General features: G+C 44.3%; 1 protein-coding gene across 1 annotated transcript in view; it reads left to right on the top strand.

The window, feature by feature from the left end:
* Nucleotides 1-5,347: 5,347 nt before the first annotated feature.
* eys (eyes shut homolog) overlaps nt 5,348-24,729 on the top strand; it is a 117,861-nt gene continuing 98,479 nt past the window's right edge. The window contains 7 exon segments of the mRNA XM_060073813.1: nt 5,348-5,506; nt 12,801-13,780; nt 14,145-14,261; nt 18,845-19,020; nt 20,192-20,319; nt 21,155-21,269; nt 22,412-22,571. Coding sequence (XP_059929796.1) covers nt 12,997-13,780; nt 14,145-14,261; nt 18,845-19,020; nt 20,192-20,319; nt 21,155-21,269; nt 22,412-22,571 — 1,480 coding nt within the window. The 5' untranslated portion in view covers nt 5,348-5,506; nt 12,801-12,996.

Below are 24,729 nucleotides of genomic sequence, written 5' to 3'. Positions count from 1 at the left end.
AGCGCGCGTCTCCGCGTCGGGCGGACGGCGCCCTGATCCGCCGCGGCAGACGGCCAAGGGCTCGGCAGCGGACGCGATGGCAGGCGAGATCAGGTGGTCTGATAACTGGGTCAACGCATGAACTGTGTGTCTGACCTCGCCTCCCGTTCTGTCGCTCTGCTTCACTTCTTTTTCTCCTGCCTCTTCTTCCCTCTGTAAATGGGAACGGACAAACCCAGCCTCCCCCCGCCTGTCTCCCCCTTTCCCCCCTCCCTCCCTCCCTCCCAGCATTCGCTCACTCCAGCAAGATACTCGTCAAATCGGGGTCATTACATGCCCGCACGCACCCCCTGCCCCCCTGTTAATAATGCGTGATGGTCATTTTCCAAGTGATGTTATATTCATAGGCAGATCTAAATTGGAAATTGTAGCCCGCTTGTGTGCAGGTCACGATAAATGAAAACTGTGGAGAATTGTGCTCCACCAGATTAATGCTGTTGGTGTTTGTGAGTATAATTATCCTCTCTGGTGTGGCAGGACCCAATTCCCATGACAGCCTTGGTCTGTCTCAGTTAAGTCTCCTGGTTTTCTCCGAATGACACATATAAAATTAAATCTGCGGTTTTATTCCTTACCCATTAGCAGCCTTCAAATTGTGGCTTTAATTGCGAAAAGCTTTGAGTTGAAGAGGGGGGGTCTTGACGCCTAAAAACTTTAGTTAAAGACGTGATCTACCATCAAAAACGAACAAAAAACTAGCATTAACTATTAAAATGGGAGACTTTCCTTTCTCACCAGAAGACATGAGGAACTGAATGGCAATCAGAGACATGTCTACATGAGTGAATGTACAGTAGGCCTACACATGCAAGATTCAGTGCATGGGTAGATTAAATATTCATGTCCCAAAAGTAATCCAGGCAACAAATACATTTTTGATGAATAGTTGAAAGCATTCACAGTATAGGCCTAGACGTTTCTATGTTGTAAATAAAATTTACTCAAGAATTTTGCAATGTCGCACCCTGACGACTTCTAACTGTCAATGTCTCATTGTGTTGTTTGCGTTGCCATCTCAACACAATGAGCAATACAAACTAGGCAGCTGTACTTTTTGGTTTGAAGCCTTCATTCTAAAGTCTTTCTCAAAGCAAAGTCCACTGCGGGAATAGTAATATGTTAAAATAAATCAAATACTTATTTTATATATATTTTTTGGCAGTTGAAACAACCAGGCTTTGCGTGAGCCAACACTGCAGTGCAGTAGAAACGGGGATCTGCCGGAGTACAAAGCAGCAGCAGTTTCACACGGCACCAGACAGTGCATGGTTACCAAGAGGGATTTAGCTCATGAGGCTATAGGGGGTGACAGCAGACATGCTTCTTACATTGCAATGCTCCTCCATGGAAGGATTTCCTTTTACTTGGCAGGCCACGGCAGAAGGCATTTTGGGATGGTTGTTTACTTACACAAACCATACATAGACATGTATGTATGTATGTATGTATGTATGTATGTATGTATGTATGTATGTATGTATGTATGTGTGTGTGTGTGTGTGTGTGTGTGTGTGTGTGTGTGTGTGTGTGTGTGTGTGTGTGTGTGTGTGTGTGTGTGTGTGTGTGTGTGTGTGTGTGTGTGTGTGTGTGTGTGTGTGTAATACATACATACATACATACATACATACATACATACATGCATACTATGTATGCATGCATGTACATGCATACTATGTATGCGTGTATGTATGTAAAGGATGAGCAGAAGCGATATCTATCTATCACTCCATCACTCTTTCTGCTGTCTGTCCGTCTGTCTGTCTATCTATCTATTCTGACTGGTCACTTCATGTTGCATTTATATGTCTGTTGGTTTTTCCTATTCATCCTTACATGTTGTCTTCCCATACTAGTAAGCAGTCTTACACAACAAACTCTTATATTTCAAAGGTTTTTGTGCATCCCCAGGGTTAAAAACTTGGCCCAAACACCAACATATTCCCAGAAAATCTGCAAACACCATTCATTTATGACACAGCGAGCCTTTGATTGCAGTGTAAAAACAGAATATCATTGCTTAAGGCAAGGTGACAGGGGAAATAATCATTTATGTTTTATATTTACATCCCAGGGGTGAATGGAGAATGATGGAGGTGTCCTTGATGGAAATACCCTCACTACTCCATCAACTCAATCAAAAGCAACAGACAAAAAGCCACAGGCCATCCCCTATCAAATTTACAAAGTTATTAAAAGACGTTAATGGGTGCGATGCCCACATATAAATTAAACCCAAAGACGACTGCAAACACTAGGTGACAAGATTCATATTAAAGGACATTTTCAACTTTTCCTTCACCCTGGTCCCTCTCAAACCCATGCTAATATCATCATTGCCAAGCCAAAATAGTGTAAGTCTAGTATAATTCCACTCTTTGATGACATTTTAAACAGCATGAATGACTTAACTATCATATAATGACAAAGAAAAGTTGATGCAAGCTTGGTAAAATAATGGCAAAATAAGTTATTTGAGCAGATATTTTGGTTAATTGTATTTTAATATATGCAACGTATACACTTATAGGCTATCAAGCCAAATGGCCCTGCTTTGCAGTTAAGCAGATTGGAAAGGTCAAATAACTTAGGGGCAGAATAAACTGCCAATACCTGTAAATGTTGATTAATCTGTAAGCGTGCAACTTATTTATGAAGGTAATATCTAAAGTTTATTAGATTAAATAAGTTGTCCGGTATTTATGTTTCCAGCTAATGAAATGAAAGATGGGCCAATTTATGAAAGCTGGCATTTGGCATCTGAATTAGGGATTAATTTATGCCATGTTTTTTTCGCTCTGACATTTTGGTAACCTCTATGTTTATATTATTCTTCTTCTTTTTTTCTTTCTTTGACATTACAGACTGCAGGGCTATTAAGATATTGATTGTCATAAACTTGTCTATTCCCAATTCTTATTTAGAAAAAATATCTCCTGATAATCAGCCTCAGCATGATCTGCTGAACTCGGAGGGATGAAGTAGTATTTTTAGCAATACCATCGATGGGCAACGCCTCCCACCGAGTTCGTTGTGCAAACCTTGCAGTGTCATCAACGAACCCTTATTTCACTCCCCACCATCGTGAGCGGAGCGCAAATAATCGCAGAGGGGCGCGCTCTGTTTGGTGTGTGCATGCGGTGTGTGCGCGCCTGAGCTCATAATTCAGCCTCGAAGATCTTGTGCAGCGATCTAATTAAATGTGTATTCGTCGGGGATCAGGGTGCTACACCTCCGAAGGCTCACTGCGGCCGCGGCAGCTCGTGCATAACTATAGACTAGATTAACAGGATGAGGAGTCAGCGGGAACACCCCCAACGTCTGCGTTTGGGCCACACATAGAGATAAATGCACCACACACATACATAAGCTCATACTTACCAACATTCATACATGCATTACAAACACACACATACATAAGCACACACATACATGCATACATACGTGCATACAAACACACACACATGCACACACATACATAAGCACATACATGCACACACATACACATGCATGCATAAACACGCACGCACACATAAGCACACACACACGCACAGACACACGCATGCACAAACACACACACGTGCGCGCAAATGCACACATGCGCACACATACTCATACACACACATACACACACACGCACACGCATACACACACAAAGGCACGCCACGCACACGCGCGTAGTCCTGATTACAGATGGGCCAAACTAGTTGGAGGACCCTTCCGTCCCGGGTAATTTATTTACATAAAGGAACACGAAGTAAACATGACAACAGTAACAGCCGACTTGGCAAACTGTGTATGATAAATATGGAATGATGAGGATGGTTTGTGGAGTCATATAGATAAATGCTTGCTTTGCCCCCCGCTATACATCCTCATAAAGCCCTTGAAGGTCAATATTTCTATATCTAATGAAGATTCGGAAAGCTACAGGAAATATGGGCTGTGTTGAAAACAAAAGGGCAACTCGTTAATCTAGTCATGGCGACAGTGGGGGGGGGGGGGGGGGGGGGGGGGGTAGGGGTCTCACCATATCCGTGAACTCAACCGTCTTTCACAGGCAGGGAGACAACGTAGCGCGTGGCATGCTAAGGTCAGGCAGGTGATTCCCACCTTAATGTGCGTCGTGTTTAGATTCCAGTTGTAATCATTTGTGTAATGGCTGCTCCTATTCACCGAGGTGATTTTACGATCCTGTTGTTATTTATAGTGTGTGTAGAGCACTAGGGGGGTAGGGATAAGATCTGAGGGAGGTCTGTTGTGTGTGTGTGTGTGTGTGTGTGGGTTATACTGTACACCGTCATCTCCTTCTGCTGAGGTATGTCTATAAAAGAACAGTAGCATGCTTTGGTGCACAGGAAAGTGGCAATCTTCAATTAATCAGAAAATAGAGATAAATGACCGTGCGGAGAACAGGGCCACTCGGGAAGATAGACCTGGAGATAAGTGTCCATTACGTAGTCTGAAAAGCAGTCATATATAATGAGCTTTTTACCAGCTCAAAGGTCAAGCTGTAGCCTTATGGATGGAAGATCAGTCCGCTGCGAGGGAAACAGGCTGAGACAATCCCTAGTAATAAGTCTGGCACTTTACTTTCCTGTTCCCTCTCTTGGCCTCGACAAGTAAATTGCCCTGAAGGAAGGCCCTATAAATGCACCGCTGTACAGCAAACCGCACGCTCACTGAGGTGAACAGAGAGGTATGGTTTGAATGTAGGAACTGGGCATGTAATGAGGCTATGCCTTTGCGTGTGTGTGTGTGTGGTGTGTGTGTGTGTGGTGGGTGTGGGTGTGTGTGTGGGGGGGGTAGGGTAAATGTCAAAAGAGAATTATATGAGGGGGGGGGGGATGGGAACTAGATTGGTAATATTGATATTGTAGAAATGTAATCTTGTAATGTACTGTTGGTAGTTTGCACTCCATGTTTATGCACACCATACATATATATATATATATATATATATATATATATATATATATATATATATATATATATATATATATATATATATATATAGGCACAGTCTTTAGACCAAGACAAGTTATGTTTCCATTACACAATAATCAGAAGATTAATTTTTTTATCACTCGAATGAATTAAACCCATTTTAATTTGAGGTAAATCCTAAAAATGTACATTTAATTAAACATAATACCACCATTAATTAGCTATCAAACGAAACCAAAGCTTTAAAGGAAATGGACCTGCCCGCTATGATCCATGGCTACAGCAGGGGGCCGGGGTCCATGGATGAGGACTCAGCCAACAGGTGTATGACTGCTCCAATGCTAAGCGCGTCTGATCGGATTTCCCTAGCGACCTCCCCATACTGTTAGCGGCTGCAAGGTCGCCTTTTTTTATTCCACAGAAAAGAGACAACGTTTGAAGCACAGTTGAACGAAAGCTCAAGCCTCGCCTGTAAGAGGTCACATTTCGCCGACCCAAAGACTAAACTACTTTTCAAATGATGGTGAGCAATCATTTCTAACGCACTAGATACATTTGTGTGTGTGTAGCTAGCGGACCATGTGGGCTGCTCTGATGCAACAGATGGTCCGGCCATCTAGTCAGATTACGCAGCCAAACTAAATCCTGTGCCCGACATTTTTTGTCATTGGGGCAAAATCATGTCGTCGTAGTTAAATGACTCCATTGCTAAAATTAAAAACACGTACGCCTGGCAAATCTTACCAGCCATCGTTTCAGATATGTAACACCCACTCTGAAAGTGAATCAGTGGACATCATCTGCGCCTGCAAGGTGCTGCACTGGGCGCTGCTGTCACTCATTTGGAAACGTTCAAGGAATGTTTTGAGTCAAAACACGTGTATATATATAGATCTAGAGATAAGAGAGGCGTTCAGAATACTCATTTAACGTTCATGTTTATCTGTCTGATCAATAGTAAGAGGCAAAGGATGAGCAGAAGAGATATCTATCTATCACTCTGTCTGTCTGTCTGTCTGTCTGTCTGCCTGCCTGCCTGCCTGCCTGCCTGCCTGCCTGCCTGTCTGTCTGCCTGCCTGTCTGTCTGTCTGTCTGTCTGTCTGTCTGTCAACATATCTATCTATCTATCTATCTATCTATCTATCTATCTATCTATCTATCTATCTATCTATCTATCTATCTATCTATCTATCTATCTATCTATCTATCTATCTATCTATCTATCTATCTATCTATCTATCTATCTATATGGCAGAAGGTGTATTTATAATAATAATTGGTATTATAATGTTTTATTCATAGAACATTAGTAACATTATTGTCAACCATAATAGGCTTTTATCGCAGGCTATATCTTCATTATCACAATAGCGTGGGGGCCTATAGTCTGATGCCACTCCATTGTAACCAAATCTAAAGGGACTGCTCTCCAATACAAACAGGGTGGCCGCGGGGTATTAAAAAGTCGTAAAAAGTCGTAAATCAATTTTCATCAAAATAAGGCCTTAAAAAGTATTAAATTGTCTTAAATTCAGATTGCTTTGGTCTTAAATATTTGTGTGCCATGTCAGTGCGAAAATGCGGGCAATCTGTTCTGCCAAATATTTTTTTTCCATTAGCCTGTGCGCTGCGGTCTTTGTTTAGGTCAGAGCGTAGACTACTCCGCAGCTAAAGCGTCTACATACAAGTGATTAGATAGCCTAATAGCTGGCTAGCCTGCTAACTAGCTTTCTAGTCCTGTCAGTGCTATTTCCGCCCGCTAGCAATGTATTAATTTTACCTTACAACGAACTAACAGTTTATGGAAATTAAACAGAGGTTACTTAAACATATTTATCCGGAGGTTACTTAAACATATTTATCACAGTGTGAGACAGCAAAAAAACAAAACGTTTTACATTTACGTTACGTTCTAATATGTGAACGTTAGCACATCATTCATTCAACTCCATTGGTAGCTAACGTTACTGTTGCTCTGATTTTGGTAGGTGGTCTACCTGTTGCTTTGATCGCTAACTTGCCACTGTACCTCAATCCCTGGAATGCTTTGAGTAGTAAAACACGAACAATGTCCTATGTTTCCATTGTGCACTTTAATTGCAAATGTTATTTTCTTGCTGTCGTTCAAATGATCGGAACTTCTTGCATTTGTTTAGGGCTGATTCTCGTAGCCTAGATTTGAGGGGATATTAACCCCACCCCCCCGATTACGCCACTGCCAGGGCTCCTGTTTATTGGTTTATCATCTAGCCAGGGCTCCAGCCTGTTCGTTTATAGATTTTGGCACATGCACATTGTTATAAATGGGTAAGTACACTCTTTTGGGAAGGCTTTCTCAAGTGCCAGGTCAGTGTTTTGTTTATTATTATTATCTTTTGATTTTGGTTGATTCAAAGGATGTCTGTCACACACACATACACACACTCACACAAGTTATATTAAGTTATATTTTGCACTTCAAAAGCACTTGAAATTGCCATTTATTTATGTAGTTATTGTATTTATTATTTTGTTCGAAAGGAACAGTATTTTTTATTTATTTACTTGATTTTATAAGCATTTGTTTATGGGACCTAAATGCTCTGAAAATAATAAATATAATTGAGGACTAATGACATTTTTGTGTTCTCTTTTCGCATTACACACATTTAGCCGATGTTCTTAAACTCAACCGGTTATTATCAGACATCAGTGTGTTTACTTGGAAAGATTACTGTACATTTCCCCTTTTGATTTGTTTTTCCATCGTAAGTTTGGTCTTAAATTTCATTAAGAAGTGGTATTAAAAAGTCTTAAAAAGTCTTACATTTAATTTGTTTATACCTGTAGACACCCTGTACAAAGTGCTCTGAAGATTTCGGTGGTGAGATATTCAAATGCATCTTTAAAGTAGACCAGACGACGGCTTCCTCTGTTTAAATAACACATCCTTTTGAATCTCCCAAAGCATTTCCCATTTATACACCTTGTGCAGGCCTTACACAAGGTCTCATTGAACGGGCATCTTAAGGCCACCTTTCTAAAACTCCCTTAGTGTGTGTCAGAAGAAAGGCAGAAGGGCCGCTTCGAAGCGCCACAATGGAGGGATTGATTTAGTCCCTTCCCCCTTCCCCCTCTTCTTGAATGAAATGAAAACACACCGTGGACCAGAGAGGACTACTGGCAGCTGATGAAAGTCTTGCCTCGAAAACAGAAAAATAAGCCATTCACAGGCGCGAATCCGCCGGCTAGCGAGCCGGCGTTCCTCCTGGCAGTGCTCCACTTTAACCCGTACTTATACATTACTTTGAAGTCTGGGGGTCCCAGGGAGTAGCGCACAGCTGGAGGTCTCTATGACACTCATTGATGTCACAGCATATCTGGAGAGCGAGAGAGAGAGAGGAATATGAAACATCATGCTAGCTCCATTCAGGCTGGCTGGCGTCTGTCTCCGCAAATTTACCATGTCGAGAGAAATACTTGATTTTTACATGTTTAAAACCCATTGTGCTCATCTGCGCTCTGGAGAATTATGATGAGCCTCGATTTCCACAATTCCCGGTAGACTATAATCTACACGTTGGTATTAAAAGAGCCCCTTTGAGTTTAAGAGCACCGGCCCTCCAAGCGTATTTTCTCTACGGTAAACTCCTCCTTGGGTGCAGGACTTTGACGATATGGATTGTTTTATGTGTGCCACTATGCGGTGACATAACAAGTAGATTAAAGCCATCACGGTGTGTGTGTGTGCGTGTGCGTGTGCGCGTGTGCGTGTGAATGCAAATGAGCTTGTCGGCGTCCAGGGGGCAAGGCGTGGGGGTGAGGTCAGAGAGGAGGAACGACTAGATGAGCATATTGATACAGGGTGGACTACGGCTGAATGATTTGGGGAAATAATCGAATTGCGATTATTTAGACCTATATTGCGATTGCGATTTAGTATGCGTCTCCATTATTCACTAAACTAAGCAATAAATCATTCTGTAGTATGACCAACACAACATTGGAAGCAGTCAACATATAAAGTGCTCTTTCCTTTAGGCCAGGCCGGTGTGTTGAGATGAATTGATGCATGAATGGATATTATTACATCTTAATTTAACTATTGAATTGTAAAATAAAAATAAATGCGAATCATACTGATCTCCAGTCAGTATAAGTAACAGTGAATTTTTATTTATTTTTTTTAATCGAAGCCTTTGTGATTTGCATATCACGTTCTATTACATTGCGATGTCGGTTTGAATTCGATTAATCGTTCAGCCCTAGAGTGGACTGCTGTCCACCATGAAGAGAGTACTGCAAAGCCGTTTCTAGGACAATTCTGGAACATTCTATCTAGAACATGGGTTCCAGACCAAACCAGGGGGATGTTCTCCCTATGGGTTGGATGAACCGGAGGGTAAAGTTGTCGACTTTGATTTGTCACAAACAGAATTATGGCACAGCATATGAATATTTGATGAATTCTTGTTGAAATATGGTATATGTTGAGTGTTGCGGCTCAAGTTAAGACCAGGAATACATGTACGCCTTGGCTTATTCCTTTTGAACACCTATGGGCCTCTGCGATACTAATAAGGATGCTCAATGATAATAGTATAATATTAGTTCAAAAGGGAACCATTTCTTGGGTTGGGAGTGAAAGCATGGGCGTGAGCCATACCTGTGGGACTCTGGGCGTACATAAAAGAAAGCGGGTGCTAATTTCTATCTCTAGATGATTGTTTATGCAACGTGCAGATCTTCTTTAGGCATTACGTCTGATCGGTTTGCGGTCTGCATGGAGGAAGTTCTGGTCTGAGGGCTTTGTGAGGTGTGTCTGAGTGGCACTAGTGATTATTCAGATAGCTACTCAGAGACAGAGAGAGAGAGATACAAAGAGAGAGAGAGAGATGAAAAGAGAGCCCAAAGGCATTGGCCTCGACAGCTGACGTGACGTGAAGAGCTCTCTCTCTCTCTCTCCCCACTGTTAGCAGGTCGGTGCATGCATCAGTACTGATTAAATCGTGTCTTTCTTCTGATCAATTCACGAAGCCACTGATTGTGAGAAGCAACGAGCCAAAACTAAAGTGACTTTTCAAATGGCAGAAATTCACCCACAAATATTGGAGCATCAACTCACTGTTGCTTTATTTACGTGCTGCCCATTTAAGAGGTAGAATTGGCTGGTGACTGCTTTCTTTTGCTTTTCGAGTTAATTAAGGTCTGTGTGACTTTTTCTGCCCCTAGAGGAAACCACATTTTGTCCTCTTCTGTCTCCCTGGGAAATGGGTCTCCGTGAAAGCTGTGCCCTGTCGTGGCTTCCACATTATAGAAACTCAGAGCAAACCATTCGTCTTCCTATTAACTTATGTGTGTGATATGCACCAGTATAACAGACATGATGTAAGTAGTTGAATGGGAAGGAGGAAAGGTTTCAGCCAACGCATCCAAATCCCCCTGCACATCTGAATTCAGACTGCAGACTACCTGCAGCCTGGGAAAAAAAAAATGCCACAATTACTGACACATTGCATCAGCTGACGGCTAGCCAGCTCTCGTTCTGTCGTTATTCTCCTGAAAACTAATCGATGGGCTCGTTCAGGAGCGGGGAGAGAGCTGTTTGTGACCAGAGCCAAATGTGCTTTACGTGCGATGAAGTTTTATTCAAGGTCGCTTGAGTTTATTTTTAAGCAATGCTGCTTGTGTCGGCTTTAATGTCATCGTATGTGTTTTTCGTTTTACGAAATGATTATGTGTCATTGATTGCCCTGTAAATATGTTGTTGTTTGAGACTCGTGGACGATTCAAATTGAGATTGAATATTCAAAACAGAATTATGATCTGGAAACAAACTGAATCCAGTCAACGTTTGACCTTTTACCACGACAATGGCCATGGTATCCGTCACAAAACTTTGTTGCAACAGTATGTGAGCGGTGTTAAACACAACAGAGTTGTCATGCCTTGATGATAAAAAAAGTAACAAAAGAGTATAAAGTAAAGGAAAAGGATGCAATTTCTCTAACCTTGTAAGTAACCGGATCTATCCTTTGCTTTATACATTTCTCTGGAAACATGACGTTGAGAGAAGGATCACCGAAGCTTCACTAATAAGGAAACCAATCTGAGCAGCTTGTGTTGCTGAAATTGTGTCATTTTGCAATATGCTTTACACTGGCCAATATCATTTTGGCAGATTATGGTGATTTAACACAACAACTTACTTACCTGTAATAAGCTCTTACAAAGGCTTTGTGATTAGGACAAATTACACCTACCTCTCTTTTACTGTGAGCCCTCCAACATTAAAAATGCAATAGGCTTCATTATATTTTTGTAGACTACATTAGCCCTTTTCTTAATTATTCCATTATATTATTTTAGTGATCCTTAATACACTAAATAACCCAATTTACTTTTGCTTTAATTAAGGCTTTACGTTCCCCTGCAATTTAATTCACTTTCATCACTCCCAGTGCCTCTCCTTCCTTCCCCTCTCCTTATTGATAATAGTTCTACACAGCCACGGCCTGCATACTTATCACCATGCAGTTATTCAGTTCAGTCATTACGGGCTTACAGGACACAACGATTCGGGGAGCCGTCTGGGAATACAGGGTCCCACACTGTGTTGTCCTGTTGATAAAGGGCTGGAGAGACGAGCAGAGCTAGCATGGTTCCGCTCGCCTAAGTACTACCACTCAATTTTGATTTCCCTTCAGTACTACGTCTGGATTTGTGGTATATTCACAGGTTTTTCTGCAGCCAATTTTTTGGCTGTCCAATCAGCGAACGGAGGGAGTGGCTGAGCGCGATGACGTTGAGGTCGTGCGCTAGTTTGAGTTGTAGTCAAACGTTAGCGATTGCTTATGGCAGATCCAGATGGGGACTGGGCAGATCCAATAGTTTTGAACTCCAAAAGACACCCACCTTCAGGTGAGTTATCGTTTGTCAATGGAGAGTGGCCAGACTCCCTGTGCAAATGAAATTAAGTACAAGAGTCTCGTAGGACCAGGCTAGCGCAGAGCCTGAGGGCCGAAAACAAAGGGCGCCCTCAGCTCCGACCCATTTCTGAGAAAAATAATTCTTAGTAAGTGACACACAATGTATGACCATGTCACCTCCCCAACATCCGGTGATGACAACTGCTGGCCATGAACAAAAAAAATATTTTTTGGTGCTGCTTTTCAAACTCGGGGCCTGATAATGAGAGCAACGCTGGCCAATTTCCTTCGCAGCTGTTTTTTCTTTTTAATAGTTTATTATAAGGGTGCTTCTATTGCTGTTCACAATTTTTTGATTTATCAGAGTGTTTCCCAACCCTACCGGTCTCATGAACTCTCACAGCCCCATCAGTACGGCTCAGAAACACAGAGGAACAAAGGATTTCCTTTAAACTATTATTATCCTTAATATTTTTGAGCATCATTGTCTTAGAGCATCATTATTAATCAAAAGGGGCTAAGGCGCTCCAAATGGAAGATGCTGAGAAGTACTCCTATTTCTGGTCTTATTTACCAATCAGATATGATGTTTAGCTAATCCAAAAAATATTCATATTTCTTGTTGTAATGTTTGTTTTGTAGCTATAATAAAGCAAAATCCTAACAAAGTACCCCCTGGAACATGCTGCTGTACCCCCTAGGGTAACTGTACCCCCTGTTGGGTATTACTGACTAAGCAGAGGCTTTTATACAAAGCATTTTACACCGAATTCAGATGCATGTCTGAACAATTGTTCTTGTTACCATTATGAAAGCAACCCGGTGGGCATCAGCGCTATTCACCGCCGAGACAAATGCACCGAGGTTCTCTGTCTGCCAAGCACTAATAAAGCTCTCGGTCTTCCCCAGGTTAGCCGTAACGATGCCGTTCATCGTGACCCATTTGGACTTTCTGGACCTCAAGAAATGGCCCCCGGGATTCAATTACAACACCATGTTCCTTTGATCATTCCAGACTTCTCCGAGTAAAGTCTCAGACCGCCTTCATCCGGCTCGGATGAAACAACAAGCGGGGACTTAAGAACGACATCGGGCAAAGCCAACCATGACGAGGATTTCACTATTCAGCATTGTTTACGGCCTGGCTCTCCTTGTGGGCCTCGTCGTGCCTGCGGTCCGCTGCCAAACGTTCTGCCCTCGACAAGCCTCACTCCAGTGGCAGAGTCCGCCCCGCGCCGTCTCGCTCAATTTGACGCTGACGGAGAACATTTGCATGGACCGGGGCCAGTGTTGGGACACTCCCGTGGCCCCGCCGGCTCTCACCGCCCAGCGACCCCTCGCCTACCCGCAGATCTGCCCCCTTCAGCTGCAGCACGGAGACACACTGCTGCTGTCCGCCGACCAGACCCTGCGGTCGTACGGCGTGCGGCTGGCCGACGTCTCGGAGGACGGCTTCGAGAGCTGCTCCGCCGAGGGGCCGCGGCGGGGGGCGGAGGGGGCGCTCTTCGGTCGCGGTACGATCGGGAGCGCGCCGGCGTACTCCGTCGGGCGCCTGGTCCCGGGCCTTCACTACTTCGTCGCGGCGACGCACGAGGGCGACGGGCAGCAGCTCTGCCAGCTGGGCCTCAGGCTCAACGTGTCCGTGAGGCGACAACTTTGTCAGAGTTCCCCGCTCGTTCGCCTTTGCTCCGGGAACGGTATTTGTCAAGCCGGCCCCGGGGACGAGGCGTACCGCTGTCAGTGCCACCAGCACTACACCGGGAAGCTGTGCCAGAAGTTTGACGCGTGTTTGAACAACCCGTGTGGAAACAAAGGCGTTTGTTTGAGCGATGGATCCGGCGATGCAGACCACAGAACATATAAATGCTTGTGTCCTCCACATTTTACAGGTAAGGACGTGGGGGGGGTTGGGGGGGGGGGTGGGAAAGGCTATTAATGACTCCTGAGTCCTGATGCAACTTCATTGTTTTTGCTAGTTCAACGCTTTATCATTCCACAACTATTTAATATTAAAAGAGTTATCATCAGCCCAGTAAATATAAATAAATATTGAATGCTATACATTATATCGATTTTTAACTTCATTTTTAATCACCTCTTTCTTAAGCTGTTTTCAAATCAATAACCTTCATGCAGACCCAATGTTTTACTATCGATTTTTTGAATCCAACCAAAAGCTGTCGGTTAAGTACTGCGGCTCAATCTGATTCCAATTCAGTGTTTGTGATGTTGTTATTTCTCATTTTCTTTCAGGGGTGAACTGCTCCGAAGTCATTGGAAGGGAAAACTGTGAGAGAGTCTGTCCAAAGGCATCATGTGTTCAAGTGTCACCCGTGTCCTTCAAGTGCATCTGTGAGACGGGCTTCTCCGGTAATGTAGCCAGCGCTGTGTCTGTTCTCTGCCGCAGCACAGAGCAGCACAGCACAAACAATCACGATATCATAGTGAGCTCCTGCTCTTGCATCGTACATCGACCATGTATCTAGCAATACACCTTCAGCCCGATGAGCGGGTGAGATGGTCTCCAGCAGTATGTTGGGTGGTGGACTGCCCTTTTAGGCACTAGACTGGGCTGTCGGCAGCTGATCGACACCTAAAGCGACCCCGATGACGGCTCAGATTAATTAGGTCAAATATTTTGAAAACAAAACATTCGCTTTTTTTTTTCTCCTTGCTTTTTTGATAAATTAGCTGTCTTGCAGAATAGTGGTACGTTTAGGACAAAGGAATCGATAAAACCGTGATTTCATTCTATTACAGCTGACGCAATATCGGATTGGAATGGGATCGGTCAATGTGAAAGTCAAATATATATCAGCTCTGGGCGACGCCAAATTAGGCTCCTCCCCTCTTGGCGCCCGACTTGACAGAGTGTGGAGCATGGAGTGTCCCTACGCCGCAATTATTAGGAAGGAAAATTTAGCTTTTCGTGGGGTCGAAAAACCAATAACTGCAAGGGGTGGAGTTACTATGCGTTTCCTGTTTCATTACGGAGATATTCTACGGAAGAAAATGAATATGCGTGAGTGAATGAGGTTTTGAGGCGGTGATTTGAATGAGTGTGTTTCTACACTGCCCAGTCTACATGGCGTTAATTTGTAACCTTCACAGAAACCTTTTAACGACTGACCCGAGTTTGGGTTCATCCAATTAGGCGGCCACAGATCTCCGTCTCCAGCACCACGACAGGTCGAAAAAAACGATGAAGCCTAGAAAGCGAAACGCCCCGTACCCCCAGACGTCAGATCGTCCGCAGAAAAGAGGAAAAGTCTGATTCGTAGGACTACTTAACGCCTGACCTCACGGAAAAAACAAATCCAATCAAGTGTAATCAAGTCAACGTCTGAAACCCGCCCAGAACACAGGCGTCCATTCATCTTAGCCAAGTGTTGCTGGATGCCACGTTCTGTGCTCGGGTTGTTTGTTCAATTAAAGGCCTTTGCCTTTGCTTTAAAGAGTTTCTCTGCCCTCACAGTAGGTCGGCCCCCACGACTAGCAGGGCTGCAGTAATTGGCCGAGTCGCGCCGTCCGCTCTGCAGTGTTTCCAACTAGCCTTAGGCGCTCTCGGCACTTTGCGGGTGCCGCCGCTTTCGCAATAAGAGACTACAAAACAAAATCTAATGTGAGGAAAAGGGGAAAGAAATAAGGGGCCGCGGCGTGTTTGGAGTGAGAGGAGTAATGTGAAAGCCTAAGAACACAAAGTTAAACATTAAACGATTCGTTTCTTGAGCAAGTAAGCCGGTGCGCTGATGTTTTTTTTTCTGAAACATTGGAATTACACAAACAGGGGAACTGTAGGTCAACATCGCCTCCCGATTCTCTCAGCGCTTAACGGTCGCCGCCCAGTTACCCTCCGCCCACCGCTGAACGCTCCTTGTGATTCTTCAGCATTGTGAGTGATAAATCAATCGGCCTGAATCCAGCTAATAGGGGCCTAATATAGGGGCCCTGAGCATCCAGGCCTTTGTTATTGTGGAGCACCGTCCCACGCCCCAACATGACAGGGAGATGCTGCTCTTGGGGGAAGGGAGGGGTCGATATCGAATCACTGATGTGGATCATAAACAGGAACCGCTCTACCTATCAACCAATCGAATTTACGGTGAGGCGACATTTCCTGACTCACTGTGGTCATAAAAGATCCCAGGACACTTATCGCAAAGAGTAGGGGTTTCCCCGGTGTCCTGGCCCAACCAGGCTCATTCAATCTGGCCTCCTAATAATCCTCCTGTACAATTGGCTGACTTATCAATTCCCTCACTCTCCACCTCAAGCTGGTGTGTGGTGAGCGTTCTGGCGCAGATTGGCTGCCGTGCATCACCCAAGTGGGTCCCCCCCTTCTGTAAGCGTCTTTGGGTCATTGAAAAGTGCTATATAAATATAATGAATTATTAAATTATTATTAATTATTATAATTATTATTATTAAATGCAAGGGGTGTCAGTCTTTTAGCGTGCGTTACCAGCCCCCTTCAAGCCCCTAACTACCAAACTTTTGGTAGGCGGACAAGCTCTCAGATGGCCTGGTATCGCGAGACTGGTATTATGCAGACACACTTTATGATCTGTGATGTCGGGGTGCATATGAAGGAAGTGGCAAGCCCTTACGAGCCTATAAACGGGTTGAATGGAGTCGTTGGTATCACAACGTGCTAGAGGCGTTTGCACTTTAAGGTGCAAATGGGGGTTATTTGCTCTCGCAATGTATACGTTGGTTTTATGGTTGTCGCACACAAATGGGAAGCATAACACGATGTATAACGCATAGCACAAAATATAAAAGTAAAAACGCAATTGGCTTTCAAGTGTTATGGCTTTTGGTGGCCTTCCACCGTAATTCATGCTAATGTTCCTTTGCTGGTAACATTATTGTAGCGTTCTAGTTTGTTCTGTCAGTTCAGGTTTTAGCATGGCAACACACACTCAATTTACACACACACCTAACTAAATATATAAATTATTATTGGAATTGAAAATGTTTCTAAACTAACCTTGACAATGAATTGCTATTTTCAATGCCTTGTTATTTAGTTGCAAATCCAACTCATCCCCCCAAAAAATAGCCACACATTATATTTGTAAATGTATGTGTTCCCTGTCAACACCAGGGCCACGTTTTAAAGTGTTTGTTACACATTGCTAATCTACCTTTAAGCTAGATGAATCCATCATGCCCCTCCTCCTCCAACTCCCTCTCTGCATGCACCAACACTGTGTGGTTTTTAGCATTTTTTTTTGCTCAGTCATGGTGTGTGTGTGTGTGTGTGTGTGTACGTGTGTGTGTTTAATTGTGTGTGTGGTTGTGTGTTTGTGTGTGTGTGTGTGTGTGGTTGTGTGTATGTCTGTGTGTGGTTGTGTATGTTTTTGTGTGTGTGTGTGGGAGTGTCTGTCTGTCTGTCTGTCTGTCTGTCTGTCTATGTGTGTGTGTTTCTCTGTGTGTGTGCGTGCATGTTTATGTGTGTGCATGTGCTTGTCTCTGTGCGTGTGCGTGTGTCTGTGTGTGTGTTTGTTGCCTCGCCCCTCCCTTCAAGCAGCTTCCTGGGAGTTCTGTGGAGCCGATGCTTCCTTTACATTCTCACTGCTGTTGCCTCATTAATCAATGGAGCGTTGGTGGCTGCAGCAGCAGCCGCTGCCCTCACAGGCCAAAGTCTATGCGCACAGAATAATGAGGCAAACTCATGGGACATTTCAAATGAGATTTTCCTTTTGATTTGACTCTCCTGTGTGGACGCCCCTAGGCATTAGCTCTAAGGCATGACTGGCCCTAGCTTTTTTGTCTTTTTGTTCAGGGAAGAGGGTTTCTGGTGCCGGGATTGTAATTGATTTTTCCAATCCGAATAACGACTGTTGGAACATTTCAATATTCCCTTTCCCGAACTACTGCTATGAATCACCTCCGTACTGATGTACACAAACATGCATCCCACGTGGGGTATGGCGATAGTGTGCCACATGAGAAGTCCAACCTGAATTTTCATGACATCGATTTGTTGTGAGAGGGGACACATCAATGGCGAGAAAAATTCATATCCGCGGCGCCACACATTTTTTTTCGGAGGTGTTTGTGGAAAAATCCTATTCTTTTTTTTTTTACGATTTCAGTAGGAAATACGGTAAAAAGAATAGCCAAAGCCCCAAAGGTGTACACGGGAAGATTGATGTCCACTGAGAGGCTGCGGAAAGCCTCTGGGACATGAGGAGGTGCATCGGCTTGGGGATTAAGGAGAATATGCAGGGGGGAAAAAAGAAGGGAGCCGGCGGAAAGATAAATCACTTGGTACCATCTGAGGAACACAAAAATGAAACTCTGGCCGCCAGGGAATAACATCAAGTTTTATTCACCTTGAACCCAAAGTGAATTCAATCTAATTTTATCTTTTTGCATACAATGTCACGGCGGCGTGGAGTGTGTCGGCGCAGCGCTGGTTAGCAGCGGGTAATGGAGAGGGACGCGGCGTGTTCCCGTTTGCTGAGGGGTTTATGGGAAGGGGACCCTCTTTGACGCCGTTGTGTCTGCATCTCCTTGGAGGTATGAAATAACACTTTGGCTGTTTTACATTGGGTGTTGCAGATGGGTGATTTAGAATTTAGGTAAGCTCGGTTTGCTCGCACACACTGTGTTTGGTCTGAGTATTCCTTTCATGATACTTGTTGGAGTTGGAGTTGTCAAGAGGAGTTGTCAAGTCTTTTTTACACCAATTTTTGTTTCCAAGATTTTTCCCAAGCATACAAGAAATCATCTAGGTATTATTAGTTGAGTCATTATAATTGACATTTTGAACGCTTGGTCAGCACCATATGAAACCACGTGTAAACTATTAGACCACATGAATCAGAAGGCGGAAATAACAACACCAGGACTATTCCTACTTTCAACCTTTTCGCACACACACGGCAAAAGGATGAACTGAATGCTCCACAGGCATTGGAGCGGTTTGCCTTTGTTTTGTTCAGGTCCGGCCTGCGAGAGGAGGAACCTAGCCTGCGATTCCGACCCGTGCGTGAACGGCGGGACGTGCGAGCTCGACGGCGACTCCTTCTCCTGTCGCTGCCTGGACGGCTTCAGCGGGCCCACGTGCGCCGTGAACTGCCTGACGTTCGGTTGTCGGACGCCGGACGTCTGCGCCAACGTGAGCCACGCTAGTTTGTCTTTATTCCAGTGTCTCGAGTCAAATGTGATTTATAAGATGCGACCGTTTAGGGTAGGGGTTCTCAAGTGGTGGGTCGTGTCACCAAAGTGGGTCGCGAGGGCCTTTTCAGATCAGAGCGTATGCCAAACCTCATTCTTTAGAACGAAGCCCATGAATTAACTAATGTTTCAATGTTAGTTCATGCTTCAACGGCTTACTGTTTTCGCGTTTACCGTTTAGCCCCAATTGTTTCAGCTTTTGGTGGTTTTCCCGTGTTTTCAACAGTCCACGAAGGCATTGTTGATGACTGCAATATTGTTAAATTCTTAATTACTTTTGGGTCATGACTTAATGAATAATGACACATGCGGGTCTTTTGGCCTGACCAGTGGAGAAACACAGCTTTAGAGAACAAAGAGTTAGGTCGTTTTTCCAAACTGCCGCTCGAGTTCGGGTGCTTAGCTAATGATGAGTGAAGGGGGTGAAGGGTGAGGGTTAGTGAGGGTTGTTAAACTTTTGAGGATGGGCATTGGACGAAGTCCAAGAGTTAAATGAGGATTTAACAACAATGTAATTAACTACGTCATTGTTAAATTAGCATTTAACATTGGAGTTCAAGTTTACAGCGATATTTACAGAGTTAATATTAATTAACAAAGTTTTTTACCGGGGTCGCGTGTGTGCGGCTCCCGGTGTTTACTGCCGTAACATCTTTGTCATTGATATTTGCCATGAGTAGAATCCACGCAGATGCACGAAACTAAACAGTAGCCTTGCCCGAGACGCCGAGCTGACGATCGATTCGAACACGTATGGTGATGTCCGTGCAGACGATATGTTCGTGATACTGAATACCAGAAACACCCTTCTCATCATGAACCATCGCTGCGTTAATATATGTATCGACCAACCGAGGGGGTGGTGTCTCGTCTATCCGATTATATCAGCTATTTCGCCTGCGGCTCTTACAAAAATGTAATATCCCTGCAATCGTTTTTTTCTTTCAGTCCTATTGAATGCACGCCACTGACTCGGCAGCCCCTCCCCTTCAGTTTGTTTGTGATCTCCGGCTTTTTTGGGGCGAAACCTAAACCCGTTGTGTTTTTTTTTGCACCACGAAAAAAACTGAAAAGGCGAGTTGACCCGTTTTGTTGTGTGTTGGCGTGCGCAGGCCTCGGAGTGTGCGTGTGCAGAAGGCGCCCAGGACCCAGTGTGTGGCGGGCGGGCCGGGCCGTGCCTCCCGTCACCGTGCCTGAACAACGGCAGCTGCGTTTCCCGCGGAGATGATTACGACTGCAGGTGATGCGCATTCCGGGGCCTAATCGAGGCCATGCCAGAACTCCCCTGTCAGATGATGTCAACCCCCCCCCCCCCACCCTACACCACCTTGTCCCCGCCTCACCCCCCACCTGTCTGGCACCATCCCCTCTCCGCCCACCCCCCCGGGTACACACGCACACCCACACATACACCAGACACACACACACTCACTCACTCACTCACTCACTCACTCACTCACTCACTCACTCACTCACTCACTCACTCACTCACTCACTCACTCACTCACTCACTCACAGACAGACAGACAGACAGACAGACAGACAGACGTCATAACATAACATAACATAACATAACATAACATAACATAACATAACATAACATGTTTTTGCAAAACATTGCAAAGGTGATTAATAATCCAGTGATCATAATGGAAGTGTACAGCTGCCTGCCTTTGTTTGTTTGCAAATGCTTTTTCAACAGGATATCAGGATAGGCTGCACTCGACATCAAGTGTTATGTTTTTCCCTTTTCAAGGAAGGGGCCTAAACCCTATTATAGAGTTCAGTAACTCACGGAGGCTGCTTCATTTTCATCCGCCTCGGTTCAATAATATCATTTTAGTTTCTTTAATACGGAAAAAATAAATCATTGCTTCACCGTGGATTTTACCTTAGCGTTATTAAAAAGAAAAGGATATCTCTGTGAAAAGAGATTAGTTTCCAGCCCCCCCCGTTCCCAATCACACAGTGTACACTGCATAGCCAACATGTATTCTAGTCCGTCTGCATCCTGTCTAAAATGTGTGGCCTGTTATTGAGCAAGGTGAATTGATTCTGATGACACCGGCCCACAGATGTCTTGAAGGCTTTGCTGGGAAGAACTGTGAAGAACTAATCGACTACTGCGGGCAGCTCAATATCAACTGCCCGAATGAGGGATTGTGTTTGAGTATAATTGGCGGCTACAAGGTCAGTAATTCAATGTTTCCTGGATAATGAAGTACTCAGAGGCAAAATATATATTTATGTGACTCTGCGGTGCCTGAAACTGGGCCCATCTACCGGCCCACCCTAGACAGACCCACTGCATGCCGCATGGTCTGTTGGAGTCAGGAAATATGTGTGTGTGTCTCTGTGTGTTTGTTTCTGTGTCTGTCTGTGTGTGTTGATGTGCCCTGCGCTGTAATAATGCTCATTGTTTTATGATAAAACATATGGGGTTGTTTATGACTTAAATGCATGTCTGGGTTCGGGTTCTGTCTGAGCAGATTATTTAGGATGTGTGATAACTCGTGTGCATCATTATGTCTCTATATTGCTGTCGACGCCTTTCTCTTTTTGAAGATACATTGCTTAGGCTTTGGCTGCTATAACTTTGCCCAGCGTGTTTTATCTGAGTTCAACTATATCAAAACAATACATAAATAAGCGTGTTAGCCACATACTATTTCATATTCAGGGTTTTTATATATTTTATGGGGGCGGCAGGATAATAAATTCTAGCAAGCCTTCTCAACACAAGAACGAACAAAAACAGAACATAATGTTTGGATGGACGGGTTTAGTCGTACTTACCTCTCTTTTGGTTAGTCCTTGGGAATTTCCGTGTTCTTACACAATACCTCGGAGAGCTGCATAATGCCCCGCGGCTCCTAATTAGTTTTCATCAGCGCTGTTCTGTCCTAGCGGCAGCACACTCCTCTTGCACCGCTTTCTTCTGAGCTCTACCCCGAGACACTCACTGCACACAGCACTTCATCACAGCCATGATGTCCACTACCAACGGCGCCTTCGCTTGCCAGTCTATATTTTAGTAATTGTTAAGTTGTTGAGGGTAACATGTCGGTTTGGGTTTGTGCCGCTGTACTCATCATTGACAATGGAGTGTTTGATTTATAGGTGTAATGCTCCCGCTTAGAATGAAACGAGGCAGGCTGGTGTAGTGCGGGGATTTGTATTCAAGACGTAAGGTTGTCGGTTTAACCCCGACGTCGACGGCCTACCCCGAAGGCATCCTCCAAAATCACTTTGGCTAAACAAAATGTGCGTGAACTGCACATGGGGAGTGAACGGCAAACAGAATGAGGTGTTGCCTTCGCTGTGTGCCGCAGTGTGTGTGCGCCCCCGGCTGGACCGGGGAGTTCTGCCAGCACGTGGGCGACGCCTGTAACACGCACCCGCAGAGATGTGTGAACGGAGCCACCTGCGTCACCACCGGCCCGCTGACCCCACCCCAGCTCATCTCCTGCATCTGCCCTCTGGGCTTCACAGGTACGCCCAAACGCCGACACATTGGACAGGCTGCAAACACTTCTGTGGGGGCCAGGGTTTATCGGTGGACGTGGTGCAGCAGAGGATGCGAGACTGCTTGTCAATACTTCATCGCTGTTCCTAGATGTGAAGTCTCCAGTTTTTAATGACGTTTGAATGAATTGAAATGGTTTTTGCGTAGGAATATCCGTTGCGGTTATAATGGGGAAACGTGCCTGCGTTCACTCCTACGCATTACATGTGGTTCATATCTATGAGGAGTAATCAAAATGTAAGTAGCGTCCTATTCATTAAATGAAAATAGAAAACTTGAGTTATTTCTTTGAGTCGGTTTCTCTGTACGACTCAATTACTTTGAATTCAGACTTTATTTCTCAGTTGCCGTGGCTTCGGTAAACATGTCTACAACGGAGCGCTCTCTCTGTGTCTCTTTCTCTGTTTCTCTTTCCCTCTCCCTCTCCTACTCTCTGTTTAGGGGGCTTCAGTGGTTTAGTATTTACCAGCAGGTGGGCCCGTGTGTCATACGTTGCGGTGGATGACAGCCAAGTAATACATGTTTATATTGGGTGAAAGCGAAAGTGAAACCAATGCATCTCTTGGCCTCTGGCCAAATGAGTTCCTTGGCCCGGCACACCTGAGCCCCCCTCCTTCTACGGCGTGATGGAAGACGGTGAGAGTTCCCATTGGTTTATAGAGCAGGTGGGACGGGCCAAGGACTGGGCAAGAGTCAAAAAGGCTCTCTGCGTGTGACGACAGCCCGGCTTAACGACACTGCGTTCCATGACCACCAAAGGCCCTGGTGGATAGTGTGCACACAGTATTGTATAAGACGTGGTTTCATATCTGGGGGTTGCCAGTGCATTCATTCAAAGATTGGTCAATTGCACGTCTATTCATGGTTGGAGAACAAAGAAACACGAGACATACTGGCACACACACTAATACTGGCACACACATACACACAAATCATAGGGCTTTGACTCCGAACTTCTTTATTCGAATATAATTCGAATATCAAAAAATAAATCAAAATTCGAACGAATATTAGGCAGCCCTTAATATTCAAACCTGTTATGGGCAGGCCAAGAGGGAGAGACGTCAGAGAACCCGACACGGTGTATTCATAATATTGTAATGACCACGGAAGAGGCAGTGAATGAAGTATTGATTAGACAGTGATTTATTAGAAACCTAATAAACCGTTGGAACACGCAAGACCGATAACCATAGCAATGCCGGTAAACAAACCTCGCAAAGGCCAATCCAGGTCTTACTGAAGGCATTTAATAATAATAAATATTATTAATAAATATTCGAATATTAATATTAATAAACAAACAAACTTCGAATATGATTTTTGGGCAAAAGTCAAAGGCCTAACATCTCTTTCCCAATTGCTTGGAGAAAAAAAAAGTATGTCCTCTTCCATGGTTAGATCTTGACACACACCAGCTGTCAATCATGTAAGTGCTAACGTAGAGCCCCACGGACAGGCGTGTCTCTGCCCTATTCAAGCCTCAAATCTGTCGCCACTCCAGTAATGGGAAAGTGTCTCCTACAACACAGAAGGTCTTTGCGACTGATAGAATTCATCATTTTTTTGGCATCTTGCAATTCTAGCTTTGGAATTGTGAGCCGCGCTGCCGAGAAGAGCCAATTTAATTTCGGAGGCTTGCCGAGATGCTCCACACACTCTCTAATCCCAGATCCTCACTGGATGTTTGACTGGAGTCCCCGGCATTCATCGTTCATTGAGCAAGGCTTTGAATTCTCACCAGCATGTGTTGCCGTTGAATTGGCGTTTGTTGCGTCCCTAAGATAATTGACAATTCAAAAAAAAAAATTATAAAGTGACAATTGGGCAATAAAATGTGGATGCCTCTTTTAAGAGAAGTAGCCTACGTAGAATACAAAAGCCCTTGCCTCCTCGAAGCACTTCCGTGTCACTCTTTGTCCCTTAACCAAATCAAATATTGAAAATCCTCCACAGCCTGGGTTTGAGAGACAGCTCGTTTAAAAATACATCTTGGACGGTTCCGAGTTAGATATTCAGATTTCTAGGTGCCCCTTTTGCCAATGAGGGATCAGATTATACTTACACATCGTGCAATATATCTTCATGCTATTCAACATAATTAAATCATTTGAGTAAGTACAC

This window comes from Gadus macrocephalus, chromosome 15 (assembly GCF_031168955.1).
Source record: "Gadus macrocephalus chromosome 15, ASM3116895v1".
Taxonomy (NCBI): domain Eukaryota; kingdom Metazoa; phylum Chordata; class Actinopteri; order Gadiformes; family Gadidae; genus Gadus; species Gadus macrocephalus.
This window is presented reverse-complemented; position numbering and strand designations above follow the sequence as displayed.